This window comes from Labeo rohita, chromosome 10, assembly GCF_022985175.1.
Source record: "Labeo rohita strain BAU-BD-2019 chromosome 10, IGBB_LRoh.1.0, whole genome shotgun sequence".
NCBI classification, from domain to species: Eukaryota; Metazoa; Chordata; class Actinopteri; order Cypriniformes; family Cyprinidae; genus Labeo; species Labeo rohita.
In genome coordinates this window covers 29,971,795-29,988,538 of record NC_066878.1, presented here as the reverse complement: position 1 = coordinate 29,988,538, position 16,744 = coordinate 29,971,795, and the positions used below count along the sequence as shown (strand labels likewise).

General features: G+C 32.5%; 1 protein-coding gene across 1 annotated transcript in view; it reads left to right on the top strand.

Annotated features, from left to right (window-relative positions):
• LOC127171585 (calcium/calmodulin-dependent protein kinase type II subunit beta) overlaps positions 1-16,744 on the top strand; it is a 91,276-nt gene that overhangs the window by 17,656 nt on the left and 56,876 nt on the right. The window contains 3 exon segments of the mRNA XM_051120325.1: positions 1-60; positions 313-367; positions 2,296-2,361. Of these exon segments, the coding sequence (XP_050976282.1) occupies positions 1-60; positions 313-367; positions 2,296-2,361 (181 nt within the window).

Sequence of the window (16,744 nt, the reverse complement as noted above, 5' to 3'; positions counted from 1 at the left end):
ATCACCAGAAGCTGGAACGGGAAGCCCGTATCTGCCGTCTGCTCAAGCACCCTAATATCGGTGAGTCCATTAAAGTCAGCTTCACAAATATACTTGAACTTCTCCATTCATGACGAAATCCGTGTGAAATCCGTCATTCGGGACGCAGGTGCGACACGCTCGGGTTTGAATGAGCTGAAGGGATCTCGAGGGGCATTAATATAGAAAGCATGCTTGTTCATTTCAGTCCATGAAACGGCTGCTGTTTGAATTTGAGTGAATGGCACATGAAAGTATGTCACGATGTTATTACTCTCTTTCTCTTCAACGCAGTGCGGCTCCATGACAGTATATCAGAGGAAGGCTTCCATTACCTCTTATTTGACCTGTAAGTGCTGCTATATAATATGGCGCATAATATCGCTCTCTCTGCTTTTGTTTTTGCTCGGTGCGCTTCAACAGACGCCCACCCACTCTACCTTCCCCTTGCATCTCTCTTTATCTCTCCCTCTCTCTCTTTCGCTCTCTCGCTCTCTTGCTCTCCCGCTCGCTCGAGAGCCAGTTTCCATAGCAACAGAGCCGGGCTGCCCAGCCGAAGAGAAATCCTGCAGCAGGGGTTTCCCCCCCGAAGCCCCAGTGTTCTCTCTTCTAGAGGATTCCCCCATCCATACTGCTCTCGCTCGTTCTCTCTCTCTCTCTCTCTCGCTTCTTTTTTCTGTCGTGCACAACCACACTAGATCAATACTGCTGTCTTTAGTTTGTCTTCCTTAATTGTGCTTGTTTAATAAATGCTGCTTTATTTATTTATTCATTCTTTTCTTGATACATTATTTGCTACCTTTGGTACATTTGCACTGTAGGTTATTTGGGAAGTGAAATGTGATCTCTGCAGTACAATTAAAGACTGCGCCATTGATTGAGCCAGTGTGCCAATCTGTTCTCATGCTGTTTTCACTTCAGGAGAGTCAACCAAATGAGACCTAACCTAGCATAGGATAAAGTATTTTTCCTATGCTAGTAGCTTAAAAAAATATATATATTTTAGTTTATTTTGTTTATTTTTGCCAAAAATATGTAATTTCAAATCTTAAGATTTATTTGATTATTCATTTAAAATATTGTAATTTTCTTTATTTTTTTAATTATTATATTATTAATTGTATTAGTAGTTACATTTAACGTTTATTAATATTTTTGTTTAATGTGTTATTTTTTTAAATAATATTTGAGTTTATATTACAGTTTTAACATATTAATTATCATGTATTTATTAGCTTTTAGTGTTATTTTAATTTTATTTTATAACATTTGTTTATTTAATTTTATATATAAAAACATTAATAAATAAAAAATATTTAAAATATTACAAATGCAAATAATAATAAATAATACAATTAATAAAATAGTAAGAAAAAATTACAATAATTAAATGTAAAATCCAAAATATTTACTTTAAAAATGTTAATGTATATTAATGAATTATTTTGTTATAATTATTGTATTTATTTAGTATTTATTTTATTACTTTTATTAGTAGTACATTTGTAAATTATTTTTCTTTATTTTGTTACTATTTTTCACATTTTATTTTATGAATATTTAATTGATTATTGAATTCATAATTTTACATTTTATTTTATACTTTTTTAATTTTATTATTTTTTATTTTATTAGTTTTATTAGTTACATTTTACATTTATTAATATTTTTTAAGCATGATTGATTTTTATATGTAATATTTGAATTTGTATCAAAATGTCAACATTTTTATCATTTATTTATTACCTTTTATTGTTAGTTTTATTCTTATTTTTATTATTAGTTTATTCAATTTAAAGTATTTAATTTAACAGTTTTTAAATGTATTTTTTTTATTATTTCAAAATATTTAAAAATAAAACATTAAATAAAAATATTAATAAATGTACATAAATTACAATAATGTAAAAATGTATTAATCCAAAAATATTTAAGTACATTTTTTTAATCATGTATTAATTATTTTGTTTTAATTAATGTGTTTATTTTGTTTTAGTTTATTTAATTAATAGTAAAAATGTCAAAAAAAATTTTTTTTTACATTTTATTAATTTTTAATTTAATATTTAAATATTTTCACTTCATTATTTATTTCAAGTTGTTTCATTTTGTTTGCATTCTTATTTTCATTGTACCCAGCCATGCTGCAAATGCTTTAGCAATGTGAATGCACAGTTTTTGCTCTGCCAGTTGAAAGCACACCAAACTGAAGTTGAATAATCAGAATAAATGTGAATATGGTGACATCGGTACCAATATCTTCTCTCTGTCCTGCAGTGTGACGGGTGGCGAACTGTTTGAAGACATCGTAGCCAGAGAATATTACAGTGAAGCCGATGCCAGGTAAAACAGCGTCTCCATTTTCTCCTGCTGTCCTGTCCAGACCCTCCCCACGGCCATTTCCCCTCCATCCACCTCATCCACACGTCATAGTTTTTCTCTTTCATACTTATTATAACCATATAAACGTGTGTGTTTTGCAAATATTCTAGTATAATGTGCGAGTAACACTTTTGTCCACATCATACGAGTGATGAGTTTTGTTTTAGAGGCTTGTTAAATGTTGGAGGCAGTGTCTCGCTGAGACGGAGAGCGTGGGCGGCTGCTCTCTCTGTGCGTCTACTTCTGCAGGTCCCTTTCCTCCGGTTTTCCCGTCGGCTTCTTTTTTTCCATTCCATCTATTCCTGTTTTCCTCTCCGCATCAGATCTTCTCACAGACACACACACACACACACATACACACACTGCAGTCGCCCTCAGGAGAAAAGCTTTAATCAATTTGACTGTGTGGGTACGCATGTGGGAGTGAGAGATACGGCGAGAAACAGAACGAGAGATACTTACCGAGGGAGGAAACACAAGAGCCGGCGAGCGCTGAGACTACTGGAATCCATGAGCTCATCAGCCATATTCGTGGGTAGAAACGTGTCACGATGCCGCCCGGCCGGTGAAACGTATCCGTCCCCGAGGGCCGTAGCCCCTTTCACCTGCCTCCACTAGAGCCATGGCTGAAAGTAGGCCTCTAATTAACACACATAATTACGGTGTCAGCTCATATTCATCGCCGCACGTGCCGCAAACCCGCACGCTCACTTTATTTCAACTCGATCCGTTTCCATAGCATTAGAAATCCCTGAGAGAAACTGGATGTTCACACTTTCTGAAGAAAATTACGGTTTTCTTCACATTAGTGTGCTGTTGCTATGCTGGTTGCTAGGTGATTGCCTAAGCAATAAGTCTCTGGCTGTTTAATTGTTTATAAGACTGATCGATCGCTTTAAGGACACGATTCAGGGCTCAACAATAATTGTTTATTTATAACTATATTTATTTAAATATGTACATACACTACCATTAAATGGTTTGTAGTGAGTACGATTGATTATTTAATTAAAAAAACAGTAAAAATAGGTAAACATATTTACAAAATTTAAAAGAGCTGTTTTCTATGTGAATGTATTGTAAAATGTAATTTATTCCTGTGCATTTTCAGCATCATTACTCCAGTCTTCAGTGTTACATGACCATTGTAATATGCTGATTTTCTGATTAAGAAATATTTAGTCTTAATATTTTTGTGGAAAACGTGATTTATATTATCACGTATTAAAAACGGATCCTAAACTTGTATTTTGCATTTTAATTATTTCATATTAAATATACAATAAATATAATATTTTATATAATATACAAATGTTTTTTTTATTACATTTTATTTAATATTTGTTGATTGAGTCCAAAAATATTTACTTTAAAAATGTTAACATATATTAATTTTGTTATAGTTTGTTAAAGTAGTTATAATTTATAGTTATAGTTTTTTAAAGTATTTCAGTATTAGTTTATTTTATTATTTTTATTAATAGTACATTTGTTTTGTTACTATTTTTGATATTTTATTTTGTGAATATTTTAATATTTAATTATTCTTTATTTTTATTCGTTCTTTTTTGTTTTTTCTTTTTTTTTCAAATCATATTTAATAGTATTTTGTTGAGTCCAAAAATATTCACTTTAAAAATGTTAATATATATTATTTAGTTAGTATTAGTTTATTTTATAAATTTTATTTGTTATTATTTTTATATATTATGAATATTTTATTGCATATTTAATTATGATTAACTTATCTTGATTTTTATTCATATATTTTTTTTGTTCCAAATTATTAAATAAATCCAAAAATATTTAATTTACAAATCTTAACATGTATTAAGTATTTTGTTAGAATTAATGTATTTATTGAGTATTTATTTATTGTATTAATTTTATCAGTAGTACATTTGTTTTGTTACTATTTTTTATTTAATTTATTATTTAATTATTTTCAATTCTTTATTTTTATATTCATTATTTTTTTTGTTTCATTTCTTTTTTTGTTTAAAATTATATTTAGTAATGTTTTTATTTTATTGAGTCCGAACATTTTATTAAACATTAAACATGTATTTATTAAATGTATTAAATATTACATATTTATTTAATATTTAATTCTTTTCAGTGCATTATTTTTATCAATTTCTTTTTTTAGTTTTACTTCTTCATTTTCTTTGCGTTCTTATTTTACCTTTTAATTTGACTTTTTATTGTTTATTTATTTATTACATTTTTAAAATTTGCTCCAGTTCACTGTATACAATAACTGTATAATGAATATAGTTGTAAAATATTGAATACATTTTATTTTTTTAGGAATGATTCAGTTTTTATTTAATATTTTTATGACGTTCTTTTACTTTATTTTCGCAAAAAGAAAATTTGCAAGAAGCTGGAAATACTAATAGGTTTGTAATTATGAATGCTTTCTTTTGAAACTTTTTTTACTCATTTATAGTCATTTTTAAACCTCTGTAAACCTCTTTGATCTCAGATCAGCAGAATTGGCAACAGAAATGCAAAATACATGACAGAAAACCAAATACATCAACAAGTGTAAGATTTGCAGTAGCACGGGCAAAACCCGTGCTAAAACGCTCTCACACTGTTCCCAGGTCAGTGGGGCATCTTTATTGTTGAGCCCATTAGTATCTCAGAAACTAGCAGATACTCTCTCTCACACACCCAGACACACACAAACACAGATCATTTCCATATCTTCATCTCAACTTCGTTTGATTTATCCACCCTTCCCTCTATTTCTCCATCCCACGTGTGATCGTCAGCTTCACAGAGCCCTTACAGGAAATGATGCGTCCCGCCCGGCCGCGCTGCTATTGTTCTGCGGCGCGTAACATCAGGGCTTTCACCGTTATCACTCGTCTCATTTCATCACCCTCTTATCAAACAGTCTCTCTTATCCGCGTCGTTCCTTTCCCGCGCCCGTCTCCCCGTGACTAACTCACCTCCTCCGTCACGCCTCTCTCATCCTCTCTTTTTCTGTCCTCTCCTTTCTCGCTTGTCTTTGCAGTCATTGTATCCATCAGATTCTAGAGAGTGTCAATCACATTCACCATCATGACATAGTGCACAGGGACCTGAAGGTCAGTATGGGAAGTGCACTGGCCCACTGCATGTGTCATGTGACTCCTGCCTGTTTTGAGCCGCCCATGTGTCTTGAACTGTGCGTCTGGGAATTTTGCTGTGTTTCTGCATTCGATGGCTGTTTTTACACTCCAGTTGATTGTTTGGTCTGAACCCGAGTTCGATTCCCTACAGGTGTCTTTTTGCATTGTGTTCATTCTATAAAGCCTAACGTATCATATTTGATACACAAATTTTGGAGGCCTTCAAATTATGAACAGGAACGAAACTAAGTATGTACATATTATCTTTTCTAAGATATATTATTGGTAGATATAGAGTGACAACTGATATTTATATGCATGTTATCTGCTGCATGGTTACAAAGATCTCATTGATTTACAATATCATCTTATTTTTGGCCACATAAATTGCACCAAATATCATATTTTTGCTGAGTTTGGGCCTCTGAATATTTTTTTTTGCTTTTTGAGCTCCATATTCTTACTATATGTAACTATTTGAGCCATAAAAGCTTTATTTATAACATATACTGTATGTGTTTTAATAAAAAAAAACACATATGCAAGCTTTTTTTTTTGGCATTTTTGACTTTCTGTATTTGCCGTTTTGTGTCATACAGAAAAGCGTCTGCAAAGGCAATTTTGAACTTGTGGCAAAAAGAAAGACTTTTTTTAATGATGCCTCAAATTAAGCTTTATTGCTTTCACCTTAAGGTAGTAATTTGCAGCCTCAAAGGGAGAGTTCAAGCAAAAATAATGGTGTCTGTCTTTATTTGCCCACTTTCATGGGTTTCCAAACCTGTAGGACTGACTTTCTTCTGCTTTAAAACAAAAAATATGATTTAAAAAAATATGATTCTTATTATTTATTGTTCATGTAGAGAGAAGGTCAGTGGGATCTATTGTTATATTAATTGAAACCAGTGTTGTTTTAATATTATTTCCATACAATTATAATGTTTATAATATTTTTAATTATTTAAATTAATTTAATTTTTTTTTTTTTGTGTGCTTTTATTTGTGTTATTTTTCAATTATTTTATTTATTTTATAATTTAATTTAATTGTAATTTTATAATATAGCTTAAATTAATTTTAATTTCTGTTTTAGTTTTCAGTTTTTTTTTTTTTTTTTTTTTTTTTTAATTTTGCTTTATTGTACACTACCAGTTTTTGAACAGTAAGATTTTTAATGTTTTTTAAAGAAGGCTCTTCTGCTCACCAAGCCTGCATTTATTTGATCCAGAGTACAGCAAAAACAGTAAAATTAGGGCTGTGTATTGTCAAGAATCTGGTGATACGATACGTATCACGATACAGGGGTTGCGATACGTTGTGATACATTTTGATAACGTAAGCAAGGTGATCTACTGGGATATTTCTTATTTTAAGAATAGGATATAATTTTAGAAAAAAAAAAAAGACAATGGGATCTGTATTTGCGTTAATCAATCCCTGTAACATTCAATGTTATTGAACCACTTTTTGTGCAGTATGAGTAAAGGTGCTTGCAGGATTCTTTAGTTATTAAATGTATAAAATGTAAGCTTTTATAAACAAAATCTATATTTTTAGACCCTGCTTTAAAGGTTCACAGTTTAAGTTTACAATTGTAACATACAGGCCTGGTTTCACAGGGCTTAGACTAAATCAGGATTAGGCCATAGTTCAATTACGACATTTAAGTAATTTTTATAAACGTGGCTAAGAAAAAAACATTACTGGTATGCATCTTGAGACAAAGCAAAGGCACTGGCATGTTTTAAGATCAATCAGTGCAAGTTTCTTTCAGTTGAAACAGCTCAGATTTACATTTTAGTCTTGGACTAGGTTTTAAGCCTTTGTCTGTGAAACCTGGGGACAGTGTCATAACATTTTAATCTGACGTTAAGAATACATCTGCTTAATATCAATAAAAATAATAATAAAAAAAAGTACTTGCAAGATTCCTAAAGAAAACTAAATAATTGTAAAACAATACAATAAATACAGATATTGAATATTCTCAGAACCTTTTTGTTCTGAGAATTTTACAAGTTACTGAGAGTTCTTCAGTTTGTATTTATGTTTCATGTGGAATCGCCAAGACCACGAAGCAATCACCGGCCCAACTACATAAATCGTGCCCCCCAAGAAGCCCCTTTCACAGCAGAAACACCTCGTGCAGCTGAGGCAGCACGGGTGCGGTCCCGGGGCGGAAGTTACCACAAAAGCCAAAATGACGCCACACTTCAGCTTTGTACTCTGAGGCGGGAGCATGAATTTTTCTTCTTCATTACTGACAAACAACTATATTAGCACTAACATTAGTGGCGTGCCTTCATACTAGTATTTCCTGTCACTGTTTAATTTCCGATATAAGAGAAGAAATTTTAAGAAAAGAGAATTTAAATTTCTTACACCCATAAGTAATATCAAATCTAAGATTTTAGCATCATTACTCGTCAGTGTCACGTGATCCTGCAGAAATCATTCTAATATTCTGATTTGCTGTTCAAGAAACATTTTTTATTATTTTTATCAATATTTAAAACAGCGGAGTACATTTTTTCAGGATTCTTTGAATAGAAAGATCCATACATCAGCAACTGAATTGTAGAAATTAATTATTTTATTTAGCAAGGGTGCTTTAAATTGATCAAAGGTGATGATAAAGACATCTATAATGTTACAAAAGGTTTCTGTTTCAGATAAATGATGTTCTTCTCAACTATCTATTCATCAAAGAAACCTGAAACAGTTCTACTCTGCTATTTTCAACAAAAATAAATCTTTTTTTTTTTGAGCAAATCAGAATAGTAGAATGATTTCAAAAGCATCATGTGCCTGGAGGCAAAAAAAAATCAACTTTGAAATCACAGGAATTAATCACATGTTAAAATGTATTCAAATAGAAAACAGTGATTTTATTTCAAACTTTTACTGTTTTTGCTGTAGTTTGGATCAAATAAATGCAGGATTGGTGAGCAGAAGAGACTTCTTTAAAAAAAACGTTAAAAATCTTACTGTTCAAAAACTTTTGACTGGTAGTGTATGTTAAAGCAAAATTAAAAAAAAATGTAAAACTGAAAACTAAAATGGAAATTAAAATTAATTTAAGCTAGCAGATATACAATACAGTTATAATATTTGTCATTTTTGTTTAGCTTTTTTATTTGTTCAGTTATTTATTTTGTTATTTATTTTTTAATTTGTTAATTATTTTTTTCATATTTATTTTGATTATGATTTTTATAATATAGCTTTAATTTTAATGTCAGTTTTAGTTCTTGTAATTTTAAGATATTTATTTCAATTAATTGCCAAGACAACATTTCTAATTTCATTTAAGTTTCATCTAATATTTGTATTTCATTTCAGCCTCCTGAATATTTTATTTCAGCTTTTGTCTTGTTGACAAAGGAAAATCGTCAAGGGTTGCAATTTTATTGCTCAGGAGACTTATTTGAGTGCTCATTTATTTCATTTAACCATCAACTTTGCCTCAGGTTGTTCTCAAAAACTTCCAGTAAGATTTTAGAGCTATAAAACTGATATATATATATATATATATATATGGCATATATCAGATCATTTGGTCATACAAAGATTTGATATTAAAGTTCATATTGAGATTCACAGACTCAAACCATTTGCACTAAGGTTGTTTTATTTCAGCTTTATTTCAATTACAGAACATTTTGCTTAACAATAACCAATCCACTGACCTAAACATTATCTTCTTTCACTTTCCACCAATGAAAGAAAGTCAGGTTTGGAATGACATGATGTTGAGTAAATGATGACAGAACTCTAATTTTTGGGTGAACTATCCCTTTAATGTGCTAATATGCACCCTTTAGGTGTAGATAAGGTATATTTAAGGGTTTTGCCCCATTGACCAAACCAGCCGTATTGTGCGGACAAATGAACTCGGGTCGGCACCAGATGCTCTTGTGATAACAGCCTAACTGCTCTTGAATGCACTGTGAGTGTCTCCTCACCCTCTTTGTCTTCAGCTCTCTCTGTTTCTTGTCTCGCTGTCTTTCTTCCGCTCTGTTGTTTCAAAACAGTGTCATTTATCTTTGCAATTGGGTAATTCTCGGGTGCGTGTAATGCATTGTTTCAGTCAAGCCTCGCATTGAGGATGACAGAGTTGCTGCTGTTTTGTTTAATAGTCACTTGAGTGAAGGGCTCTTTTCTTTTAGAGTCTCGCAGCTTGTTGCGGTCTTGATTCAGAGCCTCAAATCAAGTTGCTGACTGTATCTGCTCTGTTCGGCCACACATCAACCAGACCTCCACGCTCTTGAAGGGGGAATCATAATAAAATTGGAGGTTTCTGCTGTTGATGCATTTGATAGGTCTGGCCTCTCAATCTGATGGTGGAGGAAAAAATAGTCAGGGGTTGCATGTTTATTGGCCACTACACACTATACACAAGTTTCAGGAGTGACACCGCATTTTCCTTAATTACAGATGATCCATAGCAGCGTTTTTCTGTCTTGAGTGTTTGGTATCAGCTATTTTTAGCCAAAGTAATATTACAGCGACCACAGACTCGTCATTTCTGATAATATTAACTAAACCACCATTGACGGAGCCGTCATGTTTTGTTTGGAAGGTTCCTTCACAGAGTGTGCTTGAAGGGTTTCCACGATGCTTATTAAGTGTCTTTGAGCTTGTTGTTTGGGCTCGGCTCATAAAGAGGCGAGATAAAGTAGGCAAGTGCAGGTTGTGATATTTTGGTATAACACATTTAAATTTAAAGGAGAAAGCAAATTCCAGAACAAAAATTTACAGATGATGTACTCAACTCCTTGTCATCCAAGGTGTTCATGTCTTTCTTTCTTCAGTCGTAAAGAAATAGTTTTTTGAGGAAAACATTTCAGGATTTTTCTCCATATAATGGACTGCTATGGTGCCCCAAGTTTGAACTTCCAAAATGCAGTTTAAATGCGGCTTCAAACGATCCCAAATGCAGTTGTAAACATCCCAGCCAAGGAATAAGGGTCTTATTTAGTGAAACGATTGGCTATTTTCATTTTAAAAAAATACAGTTTAAATACTTTTTTTTATCTCAAACGCTTGTCTTGTCTTGTTCTCCCTGAACTCTGTGTATTCTGGCTCAAGACAGTTAGGGTATGTTGAAAAACTCCAATCGTACCCCCCCCAACTTTAAAAACCATTTTAAAATCATCCTACATCGCTGCAGAAGTACCAACCCAGTCTTTGCAATGTGAACATGCAAAGAAGATCAAACACCCTTAACAAAAAAGGTAAAACAGCGATATAGGACGATTTTGATGTTGAGGGAAAACATGAGATTGGAGTTTTTTGACATACACTAACTGTCATGAACTGGAGAAAAACAGAGTTCAGGCAGAGTGAGGCAAGACGAGCATTTGACATTTAAAAAGTATATAAATTGTGTTATTTTTAAGACCCTTCTTTCTCGGCTGGGATCGTTTACAACTGCATTTGGGATTGTTTGAAGCCGCATTTAAACTGCATTTTGGAAGTTCAAACTGGGGGTGCCATACCAGTCCATTATATGGAGAAAAATCCTGAAATGTTTTCCTCAAAAAACATTAATTTCTTTACGACTGAAGAAAGAAAGACATGAACATCTTGGATGACAAATGTGTGAGTACATCATCTGTACATTTTTGTTCTGAAAGTGGACCTCTCCTTTAAGTTTAATATGGGCTTCTTCTTATTTCCTGTTTTTTTTATAACAAGACCTGGCAACACTGAGTCAAGATGTACTCTGTTCCCTGTGATTTCTTGCATCGCAACTCTGATACGCGTTTAAATGCATCATTAAAAACTAGTTGTTCAGTTTTTATTGCCATTCATTTCATATTGATGAAATTGCAGTGGTTGTTTTTGGAGCAGAGTTTGAAGTTAAGTCTATGGTTCAGACAGGTGCATCATTTTTGATTGCGTCCATTACAAGAAATAAACCTTCAAAGAAAAATGGGCATGGCTCATATCAGCATCAGATCAAGTTATAATGAAATGAAAAAATCTGTTCAAATATGCGAGAATCGCGCTTGCTGTAGTGTTTGAAGGACAAATATAAAGATGATCTGTTTTTTTCCCATAATTTTTTTTTGTTAATTTAAGATAGATAGATAAATAGATAGATAACAGCAGATTTGTTGTTAAAACATGATAGTTTAACATGTTAAATTTGTTGGAAACATGTTAGAAACATTCTAATTAATGCTAGCATAATATTACAACATGCTAGAAACAAGCTAATTTGTGTTAAACATGCACAAAAACATGTTAATATATGTTACTATAGTGTTAAAACATGCTAGCATGATGTTAAAGCATACTAGGAACATGGCAATTCATATTAGAAACATGCTTAAAGATGTTAGTAATCGTATCAAATCATGTCAACATGTTAATTCATATTAGCAAAGTGTTATAACCTAATTGGCACATACTAATTTGTACTAGTTAAATGTTAGAACCATGTTAAATGATATTGGCGATGTGTTAAATAATGGTAGGAACATGCTGATGCATAGCAATATGTTAAACATGCTAGAAGCATGTTAAATGATATTAGCAGTCTGCTACGTCATGTTAGCATGCTACAGTTTGTTAAATCATCATAGTAAAATGTTAAAACGTGTTAACCACTTACCAGAAGCATACTAGCATAGTGTTACAACATATTAGGAACGTGCTTGTTTGCATAGCAAAATGTTAGAAACATGTTAATTTGTCAAAACATGTTAACAAAATGTTAAAACATTCTAGAAGTTAACAGATGTTAGCAATGTGCTAAATCATGCTAGCAACATTTCAGTTCATGTTAGCGTAGTGTTTCAACATGTTAGGAACATGTTAATTCCTAATAGCAAAATGTTATAAACATGTTAGCAGCATGTTAAAAGATGTTAGCAATTAATTAAATAATGCTAGGAACATGCTAACCCATGTTAGCAACATGTTAAACATGCTAGAAATATATTAGCATGCTAAAAGTTGTTAGCGATGTGCTAAGTCATGTTAGAAACATGTTACAACTTGTAAAATCATCATAGCAAAAAGTTAAAACATGTTAGCAACTTACCAAAACATGTTAACAAAATGTTTAAACATGCTAGCAATGTTAATGCTACATGTTAATTCATGTTAGTATAGAGTTATAACATGCTAATTTGCATTACTAAAATGTTAGAAATGTGTTAAACATGTTAGCAATGTGTTAAATCATGCTAGGAACATGCTAATGCATGTTAGAAACATGCTACAACTTGTTAAATCATCATAGCAAAATGTTAAAACATGTTACCAAAAATGTAAACAAAACATTAAAACATGCTAGCAGTGTTAACTGATGCTAGGAATGTGCTGAATTCATGTTAACAACATGTTAAGAGCATGTTTTGTTTTAGCAAAATGTTAGAAACATGTCAGACTTGGCAGCATGTTAAAAGTGGTTAGCGGTGTGTTAAATAATGCTAGAAACATGCTAATGCATGTTAGTAACATGTTAAACATGCTAAAAAATACTAGCAACGTGTTAAATCATGCTAGAAACCGCTACAGCTTGTAAAATCACAGCAAAATATTAATTAATGAGGGGTGATCGGATGCAAAGTTCACTTTTTCATGTTGTTTGAACATTAATGTGTGTTGGCAGTGTATGTACAAATCTACCCTATAATGATAAAAATCCATGCAGTGGTTTTTTATTATTCTGTAAAAATAATATCCCCTTTTTCAAATCGAGCCGTTCTCAGGTGCCTGTCAGTGTGGCGTCACACCAACAGAGGCCGCTCCCACAATAGTTGATTGACATGAGCGTCTTACCTCAGATCAGTTCTTACAGTCCGACCTCCATTGTTTCCATGCCGAAGCAGGGATGTAAGTTAGACAAGAATATCTCCGATTGAGCGACTGAGGTGTTGTGTTGCTGGATGTAATAATGAACATAGTGGTCGTCATTTACTCCCGACATCTGAGCCGCTGAAGATGCAGTGGATTACGTTTGTTTGTGAAGGGAATGCACCTCCCGATCTACATAAATGCGTCTATGTTCGTGTAAATCATTCATGATCCAGCTTCACTAACAGCAGAAGTGAGTATAAGATTTTTTTTATAAATCTCTGCAATCACCTTTCCTAATAACGTGCTAGTTAGCAAGTTTCGTTAAACATGCTAAATGTGGCTAAAGTAAACAATCTCTCCAAGCAGTAGAGAGAAGAGAGGGGCGGGGCGAGGCGAGCAGAGCTCATTTGCATTTAAAGGAACAATCCTTCAGAATGGGATGATTTTTGCAAAGCTTATTTTGACAAGGTAAAAAGGGTGTTGTTTTACACAACCGTTGAGAGTCATATCAACTTGTGGAAAATAGGCATCCGGTGACCCCTTTAAGACATGCTAACAACTTGCCAAACCATGTTAAAGAGGTCATCGAATGCCCATTTTCCACAAGTTGATATGATTCTTTAAGGTCTTAATAAAAAGTCTATGATATACTTTGGTTAAAAATTCTCAATGGTTGTGTAAAACAACACCCTTTGTGAGCTTTGTACCTTGTCAAAATGAGCGGGCGGGCCGCCACACTCTAGTTAATGAATGGGAAACACTGTTCTTGTCTAACATCCCTGCTCCGGCATTGAAACAATGGAGGCCGGACTGTTACAGCTGATTTAAGGCGGGTCTGAGGTAAGACGCTCATGTCAGTCAACTATTGTGGGAGCGGCCTCTGTTGGTGTGACGCCACACCTGATCTAAGAATGGCTCGATTTGAAAAAGGGGATATTATTTTTACAGATTAATTAAAAACCACTGCAAGGATTTTTATCATTATAGGGTAGATTTGTACATACACTGCCAACACACATTAATGTTCAAACAACATGTAGTGAGCTTTGCATCCGATGACCTCTTTAACCAAACTTCAAAACATGCTAGCAATGTGTTAACGGATGCTAACAATGTGCTAAGTTTTGTTAGAAGCATTCACGATAGCTCATCAATGTTAGAAAAATCTTAAAAACAAGTTAGCAGTATGTTAAAATACGTTAGTAACATTTTATTAACTTTTTCTCTGACTTTCTCATTTTATTGACTTTCTCTTTTCAACATTATTTTAAACTTTGAAACTTGGCTTTGTTTTTCATTGCTTTACTCATCTAGTTTTAATATTATGTTTTGTGAAGTCTGTTAAATCAATCGTCTGTGAAGTCTAGATTTTGAAATCTGACTATTTTAATTAAGGGTGTTTAGTGTTTGTTTTTTGTTTTTGTTTTTTGTTTATTTTTTTTTGGTCAAGACTTTATTTACAGTGAAATCGCTCAGATCTAGTAATATCTCTAAAAAGTGTTCATCCACCCTCAGTTCGGCACACAAAACAAGGTAGTTGAAGAGTCCTAGTGTGGAAAAACTAGAACAGCTTTGTATGTTCCAGTTTTACAACAAACACACACACACACGTACGTTCAATCTCAGTAAATCAGCAGCACACGCCTACACAGGCTGACTCACGCCGTCCACCTCCCTCCCCTCACACACCGGTACATTTCCTCCAGCCTATCTCACCACACAACTGCCAAAAACACACTCCAGTCCGCTGCAGCGCCGCAGCCTTCCAGGGCCGCCTGCCAGTCTTACCTCTCTTCTTTCTCGTCTCAGGCTCGGTCTTTCTCTTCCACCTTTTCTCTGTCTCTCCTGATGCTCGCTCTCGCCGTGGGTGGTGAGATCGTCTCACCCTCGAGAGCCGTTTTTAAGTGTGTAGTGTTAGCTAGAGTTTCCTGTGTCAGTCGGTACGCAGGAAAAGCATCAAGTGTGCTGTTTCGAAAGACATCGATACGCATGAACACTTCTGTGGAATGAACAGAGTTTATAGCATCAAGAGGGAGCCTTTATTTCATTCATTAGGGTGTCTCTCTTTACCTGTCAAGGGTCTCTGGTTTGGGTGACGGTGGTTGTCTTTCTCAAGTCCCGAGTTACTTTTAGTCTAATTTTTGAAAGTGTTTGAATGCTAACCCTTCAGTTTTCTTTGCAGATAAGATATTTCCAAGGGTGAATCTCATGAAATATGTCTACGTCATATTTTTCTCTCAAATTAAAAGAAAGAATTAATTAGCCAAACTTTGACCCACTGATTATGACACTTTGGGGATCAAATATGCTTTATTATCATGAAAAAGAGGTCATAAAATTAACAATTTTGGCCCCTTGATTATGACAGTTAAAATTTAGGGATAAATATGCTTTATTATCATGGAAATAGTCATAAAATTAAAACGTTTTCTTAAAATGTAATATATATTCAAAGATTTTGTCCCCTTGATTACCACACTTAAAATTTGTAGATAAAGCAAGCTTTGTTATCATGAAAATACTGTCATAAAATTAACAATTTTCTTAAAATTTCAAATATTCAACAATTTTAGACCCTTGATTACGACATTTTAAAATTTGGGAATAAAATATGATTTATTGTCATGAAAATAGTCATAAAATTAAAATTTTCTTAATTTCAAATATTCAAAAGTTTTGACCCCTTGATTATGACACGTAAAATTTTGGGATAAAATATGCTTTATTCTCATGAAAATATTGTCATATTTTTTTTTTCTTCAAATTTCAAATATTTAACAGTTTTGGCCCCTTGATTATAATACTCAAAATTTGCGGATAAAATATGCTTTGTTATCATGAAAAAATGTCATAAAATTAACAGTTTTCTTAACATTTAAAATATTCAACAATTTATTCAAATTTATTCAAAAAATAAATCCCTTTATTATGACTCTTAAAATTTGGGAATAAAATGTGCTTTATTATCATGAAAATAATGTCTTTTTTTTCCCTTTAATTAATTTAATTTCTAAAAATGCATAAACTAATAAATAATTATTTTTTTTCCCTTTTGATTTGGTTAAATTTGACAATTTGGGGGATAATATGTGCTTTTATCATGGAAATAATGTCTCAAAATTAAAATTGAATTAATAAAATAAATATATTAATAATTAATTCCTTTTTTTCTTTTGATTTGGGGATTAAATTTAAGATGAAATGATGTAGGGAGATTTATCCTATATATTAAAAACTTTACCAGTTTATAAGAAAGTGTTGCTAGGAAAATGTCAGAAAATCTTGATAAAATAAAATCTTAAAATGGATTTATATTCTTTATGCAAAATATTATCTATGTATTTATTAAAAATAGGATAACATTCCTTTTTAGTTTTTTGATCTAGGGTGAAATCTTAAAATGGGCTTTT